At 39.5% G+C, this 18,599-nt stretch overlaps 1 protein-coding gene across 1 annotated transcript; it reads left to right on the top strand.

Annotated features, from left to right (window-relative positions):
* Positions 1-2,346: 2,346 nt before the first annotated feature.
* On the top strand, positions 2,347-8,860 carry LOC130221918 (gastrula zinc finger protein XlCGF57.1-like). Its single transcript, XM_056454478.1, has 2 exons — positions 2,347-2,432; positions 5,892-8,860. Exons 1-2 carry the CDS (start codon positions 2,348-2,350, stop codon positions 7,778-7,780), a joined length of 1,974 nt encoding a protein of 657 aa, XP_056310453.1. The 5' UTR covers position 2,347; the 3' UTR covers positions 7,781-8,860.
* The last annotated feature ends 9,739 nt before the right edge of the window (positions 8,861-18,599 follow it).

The following is an 18,599-nucleotide window of genomic DNA, read 5'->3' as shown; positions in this document are numbered from 1 at the left end:
AACAATTATCTATTAAGGCCGAAAGTAGCAAAAAAATCAACAGCATGTGATCGCTTTACTGTGTTAAAAGGAAAAGGTTTGTCACAGGGTATCTTATATATGCTTTTGTGAATGTTTATGAATATTTGTATGCACAAACACAAGTAATAATTATAGGGGAAAACATCTTTGTTACATACAAGGTGAATAAGAGGCATAGAGAGAGCTGAGCTGCTCACACATGTTCTATTCAACTAAAAACCGAAGGAAAGAAAACTAAATTGGCACAGAAACAAGTTACATTTTAATCGTTAAAATCTATAGACACTTTTAGAAAGAAATAATTGACCTGTTAAGAGTGTGTTGACAGTCTTACAGAAACCAGTAATAAGCTGCATGTGTTTTAAGAGAAATAAAGCACTCTAAACTCACATAAAGAACAAGTTCAGTGATAAATAAATAACTAAAACATTGCTAATAGTTAGCTCATGTCAATGTATTGACTGAACTTAACAAATAAAACCTCACTGTGAAGTTTAGAAATAGTTTCTTTTAACGAATGATAATATATCACAGTATAATAGGATAAGACTTACATAACTATTATATAAGTGAAATTATGAATGTGAAATTTCAAATCAAGGTACCTAAACATAAGTGTATCAACATTAACTACAAAATGCAGCAGCTAAAATTAAAAAATAAGCTTTCAATAGTCATATAAAAACAGCAACAAATCAAATGATGATGGCTAAAGTCAACTTATTTTCCCAATACATCATTATTTCTCTGTAAAACTGGTTTGTAAAGCTGCTGAACTTCCCATCCCCCACAGTAATGTGTCTTGAGTCTTCACTGCTCTCAACTGCTCATTTGCATATTTATTCCAGCATTAATGGGTGCCAATTGAGTCTTATCCAATCACATTCCAGATCCAGTAGCTTAGCAGGGTTGTGTTTATATATTCTGGGTTCCTAACATAATCTTCATTGGCTTATTTAGCTATAAGAGAACAACTTTGGAGGACACACTACGATTGTAAATTCCTACATTGGGATTATTACCTACAACAACATACAAAGAAAAACCCACTGAGGCCATTTCTCATCCCACTTCTTCATTGAAGACTGAAAAGGTAAGTTGCACATTCTGAATTTACACTCAAATAATATCTGAATGCTAACATTATAATGTATCAAATCTAAACATGTGTGGATGCATTGTTCAACGTTGTATTAAGTTCTTCAGTCATTTTTAAAAGCCTCTTTACAACTATTTAGTTTTTTGTTTGTTTGTTTGTTTATTTGATTATAATTATTGTTTTTATCCTGACAAATGGACTGTAGACCAAATAAGTTTCAACATTTTACATATATAGGTTGGAAGCTGGCAGGCAATTTTGGAGAATCTGATGTTTCCCCATTCAAACATACAAAGAGGCGGTAACATCACTGAATGCAAGTGAATGAGTTTAAAGCTATGGATAAAGAAATGCAATCGTTTAAAGAAAATACCTCTTACCAACCTACCAGAAGGCAAAGATCTAGTGGGGGTAAATGGGGTTTTTCAATTAAAATAAAAAGTGATGGTCTTACAAATACAAAACAGAAAGCAGATAAAGTATAAAGTAGAAAACGAGGGAGAAATGTATCAATAAGTCATGACTAAGAGTAAGCGGGGGAAAAAAGCTAAACAAAAAAAGACTTTTAGCGTGGTGGTGTGACGTCATAAGGCTGCGCCACTCTCACACTGTGATTAAACTTGAGAAATGTTTGTTTTAAACCTTTTACATAGATGTAAACCGACAGATTAAAATTTCAGGTTGTCATTTAATGCTTAATGTACCTGCTGTTGACAATATTATTTTAACCCTTTACAACTAAGTACAATTTTACTCACAGTAAGGTCTATTGTTTGAATAAGATAGGATAAACTTTATTTGTCCCCGAGAGGAAATTATTGTGCAAATAAGTGCTACAACGTTGCTGTAAGCAGACAATAAAATAAATAAAACTAACAAAACAATTAAGAACATACCTGAATAAAGCAACAGTAAAGAATGAAGGTTTAATGAAGGTTTAATTTAGAGCATAATGTCATTTCCACTCTAAGTATACATCACTATATATAAGAAATGGAGTACTAGTTTTAATCAGCTCATTTGTGGCTATTGTTTCTTGCTCAGACTTACCTGATTTCTTTTTGTTAATTACTCTCAATAGAAAGTGTTGAAGAGAAGTTATTTTTTTTCTGTTCATTGTTTTATTTGTTTTTTCAACAGGATAAAGTGTCTTGTTTAAAATAAACAAACGCAGAGAAAAACTCCTGCTGAACTGCTGAAGCGACTGTTCTCCACACTGTTATAAAGATGGCGTTTATTAAAGAGGAGAGTGAAGATGTGAAGATTGAAGAAACATTCACAGTCAAACAGGAAGATCTGCAGGAACAAACAGGTTGGTTTTCATTCTCAAAGACCAACTCAGTCATTTGACCCTCATTCAGATATATTTTAATAATAAGAATGTGATGAGTGTGAGTGTGCTGCCTAGTTCTCCTAAACACACATAAGCACTCATTGAAAGACAGGAATGAGTTTCTTTCATTACTTGTTCTTGGGTCTTTTGTCTTTCATTTTATGTATTATTATTCTCTCATCTTCTCTACCTTCTTATTATTAATGCTTCTTGTTCTCCTACTGTTTTTGTAAAGTGTCCTTAAATACTGGCGCTATATAAAATAAATAAAAACAATAACTTAAAAAAGTTTAACTGAGCTGACGATATTTGACCTACAGTATTCTCATAGAAGATATCTGCTATTACAGTGATAGTGTTGGCTTAGTACTTTCCATTTGTATACGTCATGTTGATCACAATTCCCTTTTTTTCATCAACCTCTCTATAGGATTAAACTTGTTTCTAGTAGTTGTTACTAGTTCTCACAGATAGTATCTAGAATTACATCATTATTATAATAACTAATTACCAGGGCTATTGTGTTTAAACAGGGTTTCTGTGGGGTCTTAAAATGTCTTAAATTCCAAAATCAAAATTTTAGGCTTTAAAAAGGCTTAAATTTACTGAAATATTGTGTTGTAGGTCTTAAATCTTTTTTAAACAAGTCTTCATTTACCTTTGTTCATGTTTTGCTACCCAATCTGGCCAAAACCCATACAATCACCAACAATCCATCTTAATAAAATCTTAAACTTTTAATTCAAAAGGGTCAAACTCTATTTATCATAATGGTTTAATTATTTTCCTCACAATAACATTTGTTTAAACATGCTCCATGTATTTACTGCTGAGGACATCAACCTGGACAGATTGTTGTGCATAGGTTTAGTTTATTATAGTTTTTAAAACGTTTAAAACATTTTACAGTGAAGAAATAACAATAAATCATAGCAAGAAACATCCTAATACATAGTTACTAAATTGGAACTGAATTGACAGTAACAATTTACAGTTTTACAACTTTTTAGCCAAACATTCTACTCGCTATAACTGCAAAGATCACATGACACTGAAATCAGGATTAAAATATTTTTAAATTGTCCAGTGTGTGATTTAATGAAATATTCAGTTTTCCTTTTGTAATTGTGGTAATAGTATTGACAGTTTACAGTTTAAACATTTAAAATTTAAAATATTGCTTAATTATTATTATTTTTTTTTTTATATTTTTGATTGCGCAATGATACATGATGGGAAAATAACTCACTAATTCAGACATCAATAATTTTTAGTAATTTAATCTTTGAATAAATAAATAAATATTCAAAGTAAATAAATAATTAAAATAAATAATCAAAAATGTAACAATGTAACAATTTTTTAAAGCTGAAAAAAGGATGGCTTTGGTCACTAAATGTACCTGCAACTATAGAATCACCCATATAGTTCATGGAGAGCAACATGTTTTTGTGGAGTTTACTTGCAAAACTTGGCAAACATCACTTAAGCAAGCAAACACTGAGATAAATATAGTCTGCAATACAAATAATAGTTGTAAAATAAAAGTTAGTTAGCTTTTATTAAAATGACAGAGAACATTTAAAAAGTAAAATACATTACTTTTAAAATGCTATAAATTATTTTACTACATTGTTGTCTATATATATATATATATATATATATATATATATATATATATATATATATATATATATATTAAACGAATGCATTAAACTGTTATTGCAGCGAAGTGTAAGGACATTTAAATAAGATAAGTTTAATGTGAGGTAATGTGTCAACTTAGCTAGGTATTTTAAGCCATCGAAACAGTACAAAACGTTGCACAGCATACGTTAGATCCAAAAAAAGATTAATAAATTTACCCCGCACAAACTTAGGCCCCGTTTACACTGTCAGGTCTTGATACAGAATTCTGATTTGTTGCCAATATCAGATTTTTTTGTCTGTCCGTTTACACGTTCTTTTAATTGTGACCCATATCCAATTCATGTCTTTACACTTGCTGTACAGTTTACGATGCATGCATAAACGCGGGTTCTAGCATCTGTGCCACACTAGCCACGATGGAAGAAACCGTCTTGTTTATAGCTCTGCGAAATAGGCGAAGCGTAGTATAAGTAGTGAATGGTTGAGTCTAGATTTACCTCCACTCAGTTTACGTAATGGCATGGCCCTGATGTGTGTGTTTGTAGTTGAAGATGTAGCCTTTGCCTGTGTGCGCACTGGTGTTGTTGGAGAGAATAAAGTTGTTCTATGTGTAGCCCGCAGTGAGTGTATTAATAGCGATTAAAAAGCAAAAGTTACAACATGAAGTTCGGCCAACTTTAAAATGATTTTGAGGCGGAGGAGGAGGTGGGAAAGGGCCGTCATCGCAGCTTTCGATTATGGTTAATATGCTGTATGATGTCCTCCGCCATTCAGAGGAATGTGTGGGTACGAGAGAGATCTCAGGTCTGGTGGGAGCAAATTGTGGCGACTGACCACTTTCCTCCATGTTTCCTCTGTTGTTGTTGTTGTTGTTGTTGTTTACTGCGTCGGAATCTCCACACACGCTTTTTCCTTCTACATCATTAAACCGCGGAGAAGCACCACATTGTCACAAGTTTAATGATGATCAGAACAGAACGCCTCAATAAATCCGATCTGCCTGTGTACATGACAGTCGCATTGTCACATATCCGTTTTATATCTGATTTATTTCCACATATGAAGGAGACCTGAAACCGATCACTGAATATTCGAATGCATGCGTTTTTTTCTGTTTACATGGTCATTGAACAGATCCGATCTGTGTCACATATGAGCAAAAAATTGGAATTGGGTCTCATTTAACTGGCAGTGTAAATGGAGCCTTAAACGTAACTTTAACGGTACACAAGCAAGAAGTGCTAAAAGTTAACTGATTTTGTATGTCTGTTTGACTATTTGACATTTGACTCTGTGCGAGTGGGCATAACCGCCATAACTTGATTTTCAAGACAGCCTCGCCGCAGCCAATCACAACCGTTTGATCCGGGCACGTTAAGGATGCAGGTTTTCTAGCTCACTGATGTTGACAAGATTATACCCTTGGGTATTGAAATTTGGTACAGAACGAAAATTATTTTTTCGATACTCGATAGTATCGAGACGATTCGGTCGGTGCTTAAAAAGTATTGAACTCGATACCCAGCCCTACCTTTAGAACGTTATAACATCACTAAAAGCAGCATCGAAGCAGTCTCCTTTCAGTCAATCCACCTTATCACGGATATTGTCAGCCTGATTTGGTGTATTAATCAACTATTGTGGGTTCTGGAACTATTTTTATTTTACATTTAATGTGCCTCAAAATTTCAGTGTGTAGCCAATGTTTCCAGTGTCTTTTCAATTTTTAGCTTTTGAAGAGAGTTTTTAAGACTTAATGAAAACTAATGTTTTATTTCTTTATTTCAGACTTAATTGAAGAGAATGAGGGGAGTAAAGAGGAGAAACATCATGTCAAAATTGACGAAAAAAGTCAATTACAGACTGATGGTATTTTGAAAAGGAGAGACAAGAATTGTTTCACCTGCACTCAGTGTGGAAAGAGTTTTGGAAGACAAAGCAGTCTTAAAATTCACATGAGGATCCACACTGGAGAGAAACCATTCACATGCACCCAGTGTGGGAAGACTTTCAGCCAAATATCAGCCCTTATCAAACACAAAAAAATCCACACTGGAGAGAAATCTTTCACATGCACTCAGTGTGGGAAGAGTTTCAGCCAATCATCATCCCTTAATAGTCACATGAGGATCCACACTGGAGAGAAACCATTCACATGCACTCAGTGTGGGAAGAGTTTCAGCACATCATCATCCCTTAATAGTCACATGAGGATCCACACTGGAGAGAAACCATTCACTTGCACTCAGTGTGGGAAGAGTTTCAGCCAATCATCATCCCTTAATAGTCACATGAGGATCCACACTGGAGAGAAACCATTCACATGCACTCAGTGTGGGAAGAGTTTCAGCACATCATCATCCCTTAATAGTCACATGAGGATCCACACTGGAGAGAAACCATTCACTTGCACTCAGTGTGGGAAGAGTTTCAGCAAATCATCATCCCTTAATCTACACAAGATGATTCACACTGGAGAGAAACCATTCACATGCACTCTGTGTGGGAAGAGTTTCATCCAATCATCATCCTTTAATCTACACATGAGGATTCACACTGGAGAGAAACCATTCACATGCACCCATTGTGGGAAGAGTTTCATCCGCTCATCATCCCTTGATCTACACATGATGATCCACACTGGAGAGAAACCCTTCACATGTACCCAGTGTGGGAAGAGTTTCAGCCAATCATCACACCTTAATCAACACATGAGGATCCACACTGGAGAGAAACCATTCACCTGCACTCTGTGTGGGAAGAATTTCAGCCAACCAGCAAACTTTAATCAACACATGAGGATCCACACTAGAGAGAAACCATTCACATGCACTCTGTGTGGGAAGAGTTTCAGCCAATCATCATACCTTAATCTACACATGATGAGCCACACTGGAGAGAAACCATTCACATGCACTCAGTGTGGGAAGCGTTTCAGCAAATCGTCATACCTTAATCTACACATGAGGATCCACACTGGAGAGAAACCATTCACATGCACTCAGTGTGGGAAGAGTTTCAGCCAATCATCACACCTTAAAAAACACATGAGAATCCACACTGAAGAGAAACCATTCACATGCATCCAGTGTGGTAAGAGTTTTAACTGCTCATCATCCCTTAATCAACACATGAGAATCCACACTGGAGAAAAACCATTCACATGCACTCACTGTGGGAAGAGTTTCAACCAACCATCAAACCTTAATCACCACATGAGGATCCACACTGGAGAGAAACCATTCACATGCAATCAGTGTGGGAAGAGTTTCAGCATATTATCATCCCTTAATATACACATGAGGGTCCACACTGGAGAGAAACCATTCACATGCACTCTGTGTGGGAAGAGTTTCAGCCAATCAACAAGCCTTAATGAACACATGAAGATCCACACCGGAGAGAAACCATTCACTTGCACTCAGTGTGGGAAGAGTTTCATCCGCTCGTCATCCCTTAATATACACATGAGGATCCACACTGGAGAGAAACCATTCAAATGCACTCAGTGTGGGAAGAGTTTTAACAACTCATCAAACCTTAATCAACACATGAGGATCCACACTGGAGAGAAACCATTCACATGCCCTCAGTGTGGGAAGAGTTTTAAGTACTCATCAAACCTTAATCAACACATGAGGATCCACACTGGAGAGAAACCATTCACCTGCTCCTAAGCCGTGGTCACACTGGACTTTTCTCCCCATAGACTTCCATTCATATGCACGTGAATGCGTCAGACCGGAAACGCAAGTTCTTGCATCAAGTTTCGCAGTTCACTTCTTTGCAAAGTTCAAGCTTGGTGAACTCTGACCTGCGAAATCGCATCACTTGACTGTGTCAGACCAATCGAAGATCAAAACATGACCTCGCTGGACCAAAATGTAAAATATGGACCAATCGCTCACTTTTTTTAAAATGTCGAATCATCTTGTTTAATCCTGCCCCTTTTCGCAGAGCTGTACAACAGAATTTTGCATGCTCAAACTCTAGTGTGACCGCAGATTCAGTGTGAGATGAGTTTCAGCAACTCCTCAGACCTTAAACACATGAAGATCCACACTGGTGTGAAAGAGTATATGTGCTTGAGTGTGAGAAGACTTTTATTACAGCTCCAAAATTGAAACTGCACCAGACAATTCACACTGGAGAGACCGTACAATTGTTCACACTGCTACAAGAGGTTTAATCAGTTAACACATCTGAAAACACAGAAGAAGATTCCCACTGGAGAGAAACCATACAGATCTGATCAGTGTCTACAGAGTTTCGCTCCTTCGGCACAGCTTAAGAAACACATGGACAAAAAGTTGCACGCATAACATAAATGCAGCAAAACATTTTCTCATGTGCACAGGATGTTTCATGTCTGAATAATGTTTGAAAAGGCTGAGTGACGGTATACTGTTTTCCAACACTCCTACACTGCAGTAGGTGGGCTTGTAAATTTGCTGCGCTCCTCGCGTTTACCGTAAACACGATGGCGGCTGAGAGAAGAACAGTTTAATAAACATCTGGCAAACAGCACCTCTGCGGCTTAAAATCTCTTTGAAATTTATTGTACAGGTGCGGATACATTTGTACTCCACTCTCTAGTGTATTCATGTAGCTAGTGTTGTTTTAGATGATGTTCTTTGTCTGAATCCCTGAATGAGAAACAAATCACTGTGAAGACACCGCACATCAAAGAAGGTGGAGCTCCAGGACGGTTAGTTTGTAGTATACCAGGGCCTCAAGTTAAGGAAGCCCATTCAATTGTCCTGTGTTGCATGTTTTATTAGTGAAGTTTCTTTACTTTTAGGTTCAAGATTCTTTCTAGTTTACTACATTTACTTTTTTTAGTAGAATATAAACATGATGAATATTTTGTGATTTAGGCAGAGCGACAGGTATTAAGTTTTACAAAATTAATACACTGTGATGATCCCAAGACTCCAGATTGGAGTATGTGGTAAATCCTGATTGGATGCCTGCATTACTCCTCAATAGGTTTATAAAAGTTGTTGTGTTTGCTACCCCAGGACGCTGTGGCTACTCAGGAGTCCTCATGTCAAGACCTGCCATCTCATTGACTCTTTAACCTTATGGTTTAGTTTTGCATTACTTTTATCATGTAGTTAAAGTGTTGTGATCATATCCTAATTTTTTTATCTTCATTATTATCCCTAGACATTTGCTGGTTGCTTTGATTGATTGTTCTATGAGTTACATTTTGTAATAAATAATTAGCATTCAGACTATTTTGTTGGCTCATGTCTCTTTTATGTTGCGACTCAAACAAGCGGGTTATAACACTTTGCAAAATGTGTCCGGTTGTATCCAAGATCTTGTCCTTTCAGTCATGACCATAGGTAAGAGTAGGAACCTAGATTGAGCGGTAAATTGAGAACATTGCCTTTCGCCTCAGCTCCTTCACCACAACAGACAATCACATCAACTGTATTACTGCTGCCGCTGCACAGATCCATCTTTTAATCTCACATTCTATTACTCGTGAAAAAAACGCAGATACTTGAACTCAATTTGGGGTAAGGACTCCCCTTCAAACTGGAGATGGCCACCTTTTTCCAGTCAAGCACCATGGTTTCTGACTTAGAGGTGCTGTTTCTTTCCTTGCCATGTCACACTCAGCAGCAAACCGTCCCACTGCAGGCTGAAGGTCCATGTCTATGAAGCCAAAAGAACAATGTTATCTGCAAATGGCAGAGACAGTCCTAGCCTGCACCTAAAATTCTGTCAGTAAAATTCAGAGAGATCAGCCGCAAAAATAACACATTTACAAAATAAAATGAATAAATAGATGGATGGATAGACATTGTGGTGGTGGAAAGAGGGGGGGGCGGGGGGGGGGGGGGGGGGGGGAGTAGGATGGCTTGTTCAACTATAAATCAAGATGGAGCTGTCTCAAGAGGGATGGACCAGTGCGCGAGATTGAATGCATTAAAATGAAATAAATGCTCAGGAAGCCCCAACCCTTTTTTTTAATCATCTGGCTGATGCAAGGTACTCCTATGCAACCTAGGGTGCTTATTGTTCAAGAGAAATTAAATGACAAAGTTATCAAACTGTTTTAAATATTGTAAAGAAATTTTTACAGGGATTTCCTGAAGTAGAGAAGTAACTTAAGGAAGGCAATTCATTTTGAGTATGATAGTTTGTTATTTTGAGTACCTCAGAGCAGTGGTTCTCAATTCTGGTGCTTGTGCAAAATGAGTTGACAACCGTCCCGAATTAATTTTAGCTCTTCTTACTAATCTTTGAATCACACTTGAGAAACCACAAAAGCAGAGATTTGGCTTATCTTTAACTGCTTCAGATCAATTTGCACCAGATCAGCAAGAGACAACATTTGTATGAGTTTCCTTCGCTGACTAGCCTCGATGAAACACAGCATTCCTGATTGGTTGGTGACTCGGCTTCATTGACGTCCTTGGGATTCACTCGCTTGTGAGTGGAAGTTGTCCTGGGTTACCGGGGTGACAGACTCTGCTGAGAGTCGGTTTGCAGAGGTTTTTTGCGGTTTCATCGATTTCTAAACTTTAAGAGGTGCATGGACAATTCTTTGTGACCCGATTGCGTGCAGTGTCCGAGAGCAAGGCGAGAGGGGGTAGAGAGCAGCAATGACCATGAGCAAGCTAATGCGAAAAGCAAAGTTTTACTGTTGCGTAAGGTTTTTAAGTGATCTGGTTTGGCCCATCCCAATGGCGCTGTCTTCCAATGAGCAGTTGCCATGGATGGCAGGCCCATGCCCCGTACCATTATGCTCAGTGTAAGTCATTAACAGACTGCTTGGTAATTTCATGTGGTAAAATATCTTGTAAGTTTGTTACAATCTTACATCAAATGTTACAAGACAACTAATGTTTCTGATACTAGTCCTTCATTTACACCAATGTATTGCAAATAAATTGCAATATATTGCTCTCATCTACAATTATTAGTTAGCCAATCAGATTAATCCAAACTCACCATAAGAAGCTTAGCAAAAAGTCACTCCCTTATCTTCGTTTTACGAAGAACGCTCTTGACAGGACTGCTCCAGCTTCTTCACAAGCTTCTAAAATTCAACATCTCTCTACAACCCATCAACAATTCCATTACCGTCATCTGACTACGACAAACCAACAACAACAGCAGCAGCAATACAACAACAGCGGAAATAACAAAACAGCAGCATCAAAACTACTCTCACATCATCAACAGCAACATGGACAGGAATGAAATCTCAGCTCTCCCAGAAACACCAGCCCCGGCTCCACAACACCATGCTCAGCCTGGAAGCCGACTCAACACCGAGGCTCCAATAAGAGGCCAAAGGCCTATCCGCTCTACTTCAGCAAGGACCCAACGACGCATGCAATCTCCATCTCCTGTCACTCCAAATCGCCACCCACCTTCTCCAGCTTCTTCATATGCCTCCACAAGATCATCATCCCTCACTTTCTCACTTGGCCTCCAGCTCCACATTTCAGTGAAAACTCCACCCCTACTCTTCCAGCCATCCCTTCCACCCTTAACCCTCCTCAATCTCCCTCCTCTCTCCCTTCCTACCTCCCTCACTCTTCAGCCCAGCTTATTTCTGCCCAGTCCTTCCTCTCCTTACTCATTTTCCCTTTTCCAGTATCCCCACCTTTTTCTCCTCTACATCCGTTCACCAAGCACGCCACCTCTATTACTAACCCTCCCCAACATTCTACTCTTCCTACTCACATTTCTTTCACACTGCCCCCTTCACCCTAACCACAGCCACGCCCCTTCCCATTCCGCATTGTGATGGCCAGTGTGGTGGCCACACATTAAGAGCGCCTTATACACATTCATTTAAGATTGTTTTTAATGGTTAAGTTAAATTGAGTTATTGTTTATACATTTCGTTTCTTTCATATTTGGTTTAGATAAGACACATACACGTTTCTGTTTCTCTATTATTCTTTATTGTTCACAGTAAATTCATTACTATTTTGGGTGCACACAAAATTAGTTATCTCTACTGTGTGTTTTGTTAATTTAGTTTTCTTTGAGTTTAAGTTACCGTGCTGCAGTGCCGATGAGGAATGGAGTTTTCGGGTGTGGTCTGACATACTAAAGGGCCGTCATGCCGCCAATTGCCATCTTTTGGTTCCGCCTGCCGATACCATTGGCTTAATGGCTTGGAGGGAGAGCTGATGTTTAGTTTAAGTTTATTAATGATTTGCAATATTTGTTTCTTCAGATTTATGTTTAGTTTTGCTTTTTATTTAGAATTTTTTTTACTTTTGTTTATATTTGTAATTAGATATTTGGCTTAGTTTTTTGTTGTAAATTGTCTGTTTTTGTGTTCCCCTTCTTGTTTATTGTGGACTAGTCCCTCTTGTTTTTTCAGCTTTTATTTTATTTTTATTTTTACCATTTCTATTATTTGTTTTTATTTCTCTTATACTTGTTTCTTTTATTCCTGTTTATGTAAAGCACTTTGAATTTCCACTGTGTATGAAATGTGCTATATAAATAAACTTGCCTTGCCTTGCCTTGCCTTGTATAAATGGGCTCTGTCTTGTCATTTCGAGGAGTTCTGTTTTTGGTTTAGACATGGTTTGTTTGGTTTGAACTCAATTTTGTTTATTTGTTTAGTTTATTGATTTTTCAATTGTTTCATTTATTTCTTTTTTGAACTTTTGTGAAAACTTTTTTGGACTTTATTAAAAATAATTATTTTGAAAATCTTCTTTTTGTATGCCTCCTACGTGCTGACTCGGTCCCTCACACGCATAATGCTCCAGTATTGGAACCACCCCCCATCTCCAACGCCGTCAAGAACCTCATCCTATCAGGTGCTGACATCGACCTTTCTACACTCCTTTCACCCATAGAACCTCCCTCGGCAGAACGACAGGTGGATTGCGGCAAATTCATTGTTACACTTAAATCAACCGCTAGCTCCCAACCCCGCACACTTTCATTAGCTGAATTTCATGTAGCATTTGCACGTTATACAGAAACCATCTGTTCAGTCTTTCCCCATAGGAGGCCATCCCCTATAGGGGAACACATTGTTACATTTATCACGTACCATTTTCTGCAAAATGCGCTATTTGCGTTACTCAGTGGAATCAGTGTCTCTACTGGGGGGCCATGGAAACTGATCTTCACAACAGTGTTTTCAAAGGATACCGTATTCTTTCCTGCGCGGTCTGCCATTCAAATCTGCACACGATCACTTCCTGTCCCTTCATAATTCCCTCCTCCGACAAAGAACTACAAACCCCAAGATCCACCAGCTATGTACCCCGCCCCTCTACCTCTGCTATCCCCGCTCTATTTCCTCCTTCCTCTTCTCAAAACCCTCCCTCCTCTCTGTCTTGCAATAACTTTAATATAGCAAGATCCTTTCGCTACCCCTGCAAATTTCTCCATATTTGCAATTACTTTTTAAATATCTGGGTAAAAAACAAAACTTTTCTCATATTTTCTTTTGAGTAAGCCTGGCAACACCTTAGCAACCAACTAGCAACACCTTAGCAACCACCTAGCAACGCTTTAGCAACAACCTAGCAACGCCTTAGGAACCACTTAGCAACCACCTAGAAACACCTTAGTAACTGCCTAGCAACAACTTAGCAACCACCTGGCAACACCTTAGCAACCAACTAGCATCACCTTAGCAACCACCTTAGCTACCACCTAGCAACGCCTTAGCAACCGCTTCGCAACACCTTACCAACAACCTAGCAACACCTTAGGAACCGCTTAGCAACCACCTAGAAACACCTTAGCAACCGCCTAGCAACACCTTAGCAACCGCTTGGCAACCCCTTAGCAACTTGCTTGAACTGACCCAATCTAATTCTGTTTATATGAAATGAGCCTAGCAGGTTTGAGCTAACAGAACTTTTGCTATGACAACAAACTCTCAGATGAATTTTGAAGAGCTAACCGATCCAAAATCAAATCGTCAATATCCAAATCTAGCTAACTGAGTAATCCATGTACGAAGAACGGATCCCAGGACAAGATGAACAGTGGTCAGAATGGAAATATCGGACAGTTTTAAAACTTTTTTAAGCACTGTGGAAAAAGAGGAACTAAATAATACTGGTCAAGCTGAAGGAATGGCAAGAGGTGAATAAACAAGGATGGAAAATGTGGAGAAGAACAAAGTGGAAAGAGGATTTTTAAGAAGAAGAACTTTAAAGGTAAAAACAAATGTGTTAATCGCAAAGAAAAAAGTCTGAACAAAGAACAGAGCTAAATATGTGAATAGGTATGAAGTGTTGCGGGGACTGAAGAAGATGAAGAGAAATGATGATTTTTAAATATTTGAGTTATTTTTAAATGCCTTTAATCTTTAGGAGCGTTAAATAAAGATGTGTAGGTTTTTAATTTCATTTTTATTTCTTTTAATGGTTTTTAATTGTGTATCTTTTAATGCAAGGGCACTGATAGGAAAAGATACATTTGAGAAAATAAGAGAAATGTAAAAACAAGAAACAAACTGGAAAGAACATGCAATAGACAATTTGAAAAAGATGTGGCAAGGGGTTATTATATATAATAATGGTGATGGTAAATCTGGAAGAGGTGTCGCTTTTTTAATAAGGAAAGATGTTTTTAACTTTAAAAGAATTAGGAATAATTAGGGTTGGTATCGTTTGTTTTTTTTTCGATACAGGTGCTAAATCGATACTTTTAAAACGATACCGCTGCCAAAAACGGTGCCTGAACTGATACTTTTTAGCCACAAAACTAAGGTGGATGATTCTAAAAAAATCTATTTGACAAAATCTTAAAAAAAATAATTTTAATAGAACAATATAATTTAAGTTTAAAGTAAACATCAATTCATATTTTATATATTTGAATTACATTAATATATTTCCTTTGATCATTTGTTGGTTAGCATAAATTTAAGTTCTGTTTTATTCCTCCTGACCGCCAGAGACGGTGTTTACACAGTGGATAATCACAGCGCCAGCTGGATAGGCCAAGGAACAATATACCAACAAAGTCACATGGTGATGCGAATTGAGCTGAGGTATATAATCCACTACAGCTCTGCGCCCTGCCTCTTTTTGCTTCACGCCTTTGGATTTTGGTCGTTGAACTATTTTTGTCATCGAGTGCAGCTCTTTGGTAGGAGCAGCGAGTTTTTCTCATCCTCCTGAGCTGTGACGATTTTTTGACGTCTTCGGACTACGGTTGGTCTTTGTGCAATTACTGATCTAGGATTGTTCAGTCTATTATATTGTGAACTGCGGGTAATTTTTTCTTCATTATCTTACATTGGCTGTAATATATAAGTGTCAATTGCCTCGCGGTACTATCCAGGGGTGAGACGCTGTATTTTTTGTAGGCATCTGAGTTATAAGCATATATCTCACGGTACTATCCAGAGATTGAACACAGTGACACTCACTTTTATGTCCGAGGTAATCATCTCATGGTACTATCCGGAGGTTTTACACCAAACTGCGTTTAGTGTTTATGTGACAATTACCTCACGGTGCTATCCGGAGGCTACTTTTTCTACCGCTACTAATACTCAGTGTGTTTTTTTTTTTTTTCTCTCTCTTTCATGGCTGTTATTGGGCATACGCTCCGCTCTGTCCAGCAGTCCTAACCGTGGACGATTATCAATATATTTTTGCTAGTGTTCATTTTTTTTGTTTTCTGTTTCTCTCGGTGCATCCAGAGATCCAGATTTCGATCGACGGTTAGGGTGATTTTTCGCGCATTATATCGTTAACGTTAGCCATCGGTACTAGCCGTGGTATTTGGTTGGTCAGTTCGACGCCTTCTCATGGCTAATCAAGCTATTTCCACGCCTTTCCCGATGACTTACAATCTCTGTCATAACGAGCTTCTCCCAGATGACGGACACGATATCTTCCCATCCTGTCTCGGCGTTCAACATCTGAAAGACGCGCTAACTGATCCGTGCCCGCATTGTAGTTTACTGCCCCTGTCAGAGAGACAGATGCGTTTGGCTGGGCTGAGCCACAATCAGGATGCTGTTGCGTTACCAGCGGGTCTAGCGTTGCTGAAAGAGGGGAAAAAACGTCGCGCTTTAGTGGCTTCTGGAGCTACTCGTCGTAAGAAACCTAGCCTAAACAGTAGTCACACGGCTGGATACCTGTTACAAAATCTTCAACCAGCGGATCCAGTATCTGACATCTCTGCTGCTTGGCCCTTTGATGAGAAAGCTCATTCTTATTCCTCTAGCAAGAAACCACCATTTGCCTCTTTAGGTGGCCACAGTCCCCTCTTCGACGTTATGTCGACATGTGATTCTGACTCTCATCTCAGGAGCAATGTCAGGCTGACGTTCCTAAGCCTGATGACCAACTAGTAAGACATACTGGGACTGTTGGATCCGAGAATGGCTCTCATCATTCTTCTGACAATGCCCCACACAAAGATGATGATGCATTGGAAGTCCTTAGGATGGCAGTGGCCTTGATGATGGCCCTGCTCATCCTTTTCAATCTAATGTGTTTTTCCGCAGACCTCTATCTGTGGATACATTTGTTATGCCAGCATGCAAGGATTTCATTGCAGAATTTTCAAATGCTCTTAAGGGGGCAGGCATGGCCAAAAGACAATCCAAGACTGCTCGCACTCTGGCCTCTATGGCTCAGGCAAAGTCTATTGGTGTGAGGAATGTCCCTGAAGTTGAACAGCCAGTTGCGGCACTTGTAGTGTCACCAGATGAAGCAATGAGGGGAAATGTCCGATGCCCTAGCGGTCAGTGTGGCCTACAGATTCCCTTCTGAAGAAGGCTTACAAGTCAGCTTCCTACATTACCAGGGCTGAAAATACTGTCTGCAAATAAATTTTACCCTATATAAATAAATAAAACCCTTCAGTTCCACGCTTTTTACAGACAGCCTTGCTTGCTATGGGGCATGTGACTCGAGAACTGGGGTCCCTCACAGCAACACTATTAAGTGCTAGAAGGCAAGTATGGCTCGCTCAGGCTAAATTGTCAGAGGACTGTAAAAAGACACTGAGGGACCTTCCTATTGTCCCAGGACATCTTTTTGGGCCAGATGTATCAGAGGTGTTGGAAAAACGTGCTAAATTGTCTACGGCTTCACAGCAGCTAATACAAGCACAACGGCCTCCAAATTTCACCAAGGCATTATACCTCTGTACAACCACATTTCCGTCATGGGGCCCCCGGCCGACCCCAGGGCCAACAGAGGTTCCAGGGTCCGGATGACGCACAAATACGTCACTCCCGTGCCAAACCTACTCCCCTAAGTTTTCGGGTCTAATTCCAACTGTCGTGACAGACCCGCACGTTCTGCAGCTCTCTCCAGAGAGATATGTTCCTTGTTGGAAAAGGGAGCAATAGACGCAGTTCATCCTCTGGTTCAGAAAGAGGGTTTTTACTCGACTTATTTTCTGGTTCTGAAGCGGGATGGAGGTTTTCATCCAATATTGGATTTAATAAGGTTGAACAGATTTCTGAGAAGACTTACCTTTCGCATGTTACGTGTGACCGATGTTCTTCGGTCCTTTGCAGAGGGAGATTGGTTCACAACTGTAGATCTGACGGATGCATCTTTTCACGTTCCGATTGCCAAGTATCACAGAAAGTTTCTGCGTTTCAGTTTCAAGAGCACAAGTTACCAGTTCAGAGTTCTACCATTTGGTCTCGCCCTAGCCCCCCGTGTGTTTACGAGATGCATGAAAGCTGTCCTATCTCCCCTTTGGGCCCAGGGGGTACGAATCTTGCCATATCTGGACGACTGGCTGGTGTGTGCTCAAACGAGGGCTCAATCGGTGCACAATACGCAGCTGCTGCTGGACCATGTGACCAGACAGTCAATCACATTTATCGGGATGACTCGGGATTCAGTCTCGATGCGTGCCTCCCTATCTCAGTTTCAGATGACAGACATCCTGAACCTCTTGAGCCAGTTTCGTTTGGGAGTATCTCTACAGTACGGCGTGCTCCTGAAGTTGATCAGGATGCTAATGGCAACCTCTTGTGTAATTCCCCTGGGATTGCTCTATCTGCGGCCCCTGCAGGTATGGAACAATCTTCCGCGGTTAGACCCATCTCATCATTGCTATCGACGAATTCTCGTTGCTCAGGGTTGCATGCATGCCCTTCGCAAATGGATGTCCCAAGTCTTTTTGACAGCCGGAGTACCATTAGGGATTGTTATAACAACCGATGCGTCCCTTATGGGTTGTGGGGCAGTATGGAACTACAGAGGTATCAGTGGCAGATGGTCAAGGGACGAGTCAAGGGACCATATCAATATGTTGGAGATGCGGGCAGTTTGGCTGGCCCTGGGTCGACATGTCCTAGTCCAGTCGGACAACACATCAACAGTGTTTAATTTGAATCACCAAAGAGGTACAAGGTCCAGGAGTTTGTTGCGTCTCACGCACATGATTCTCAGGTGGTCTCTTCCTCGGTTTGCATCACAAAGGGCTGTTTTTCTGCCTGGGGTACTCAATCAGACTGCAGATGCTCTGTCCAGGAATCAGATCGATCCAGGGGAG

Source organism: Danio aesculapii, chromosome 4 (genome assembly GCF_903798145.1).
Source record: "Danio aesculapii chromosome 4, fDanAes4.1, whole genome shotgun sequence".
NCBI lineage: Eukaryota > Metazoa > Chordata > Actinopteri > Cypriniformes > Danionidae > Danio > Danio aesculapii.
The sequence above is the reverse complement of the archived record's forward strand: the minus strand, read 5'-3'. Positions and strand labels throughout refer to the sequence as shown.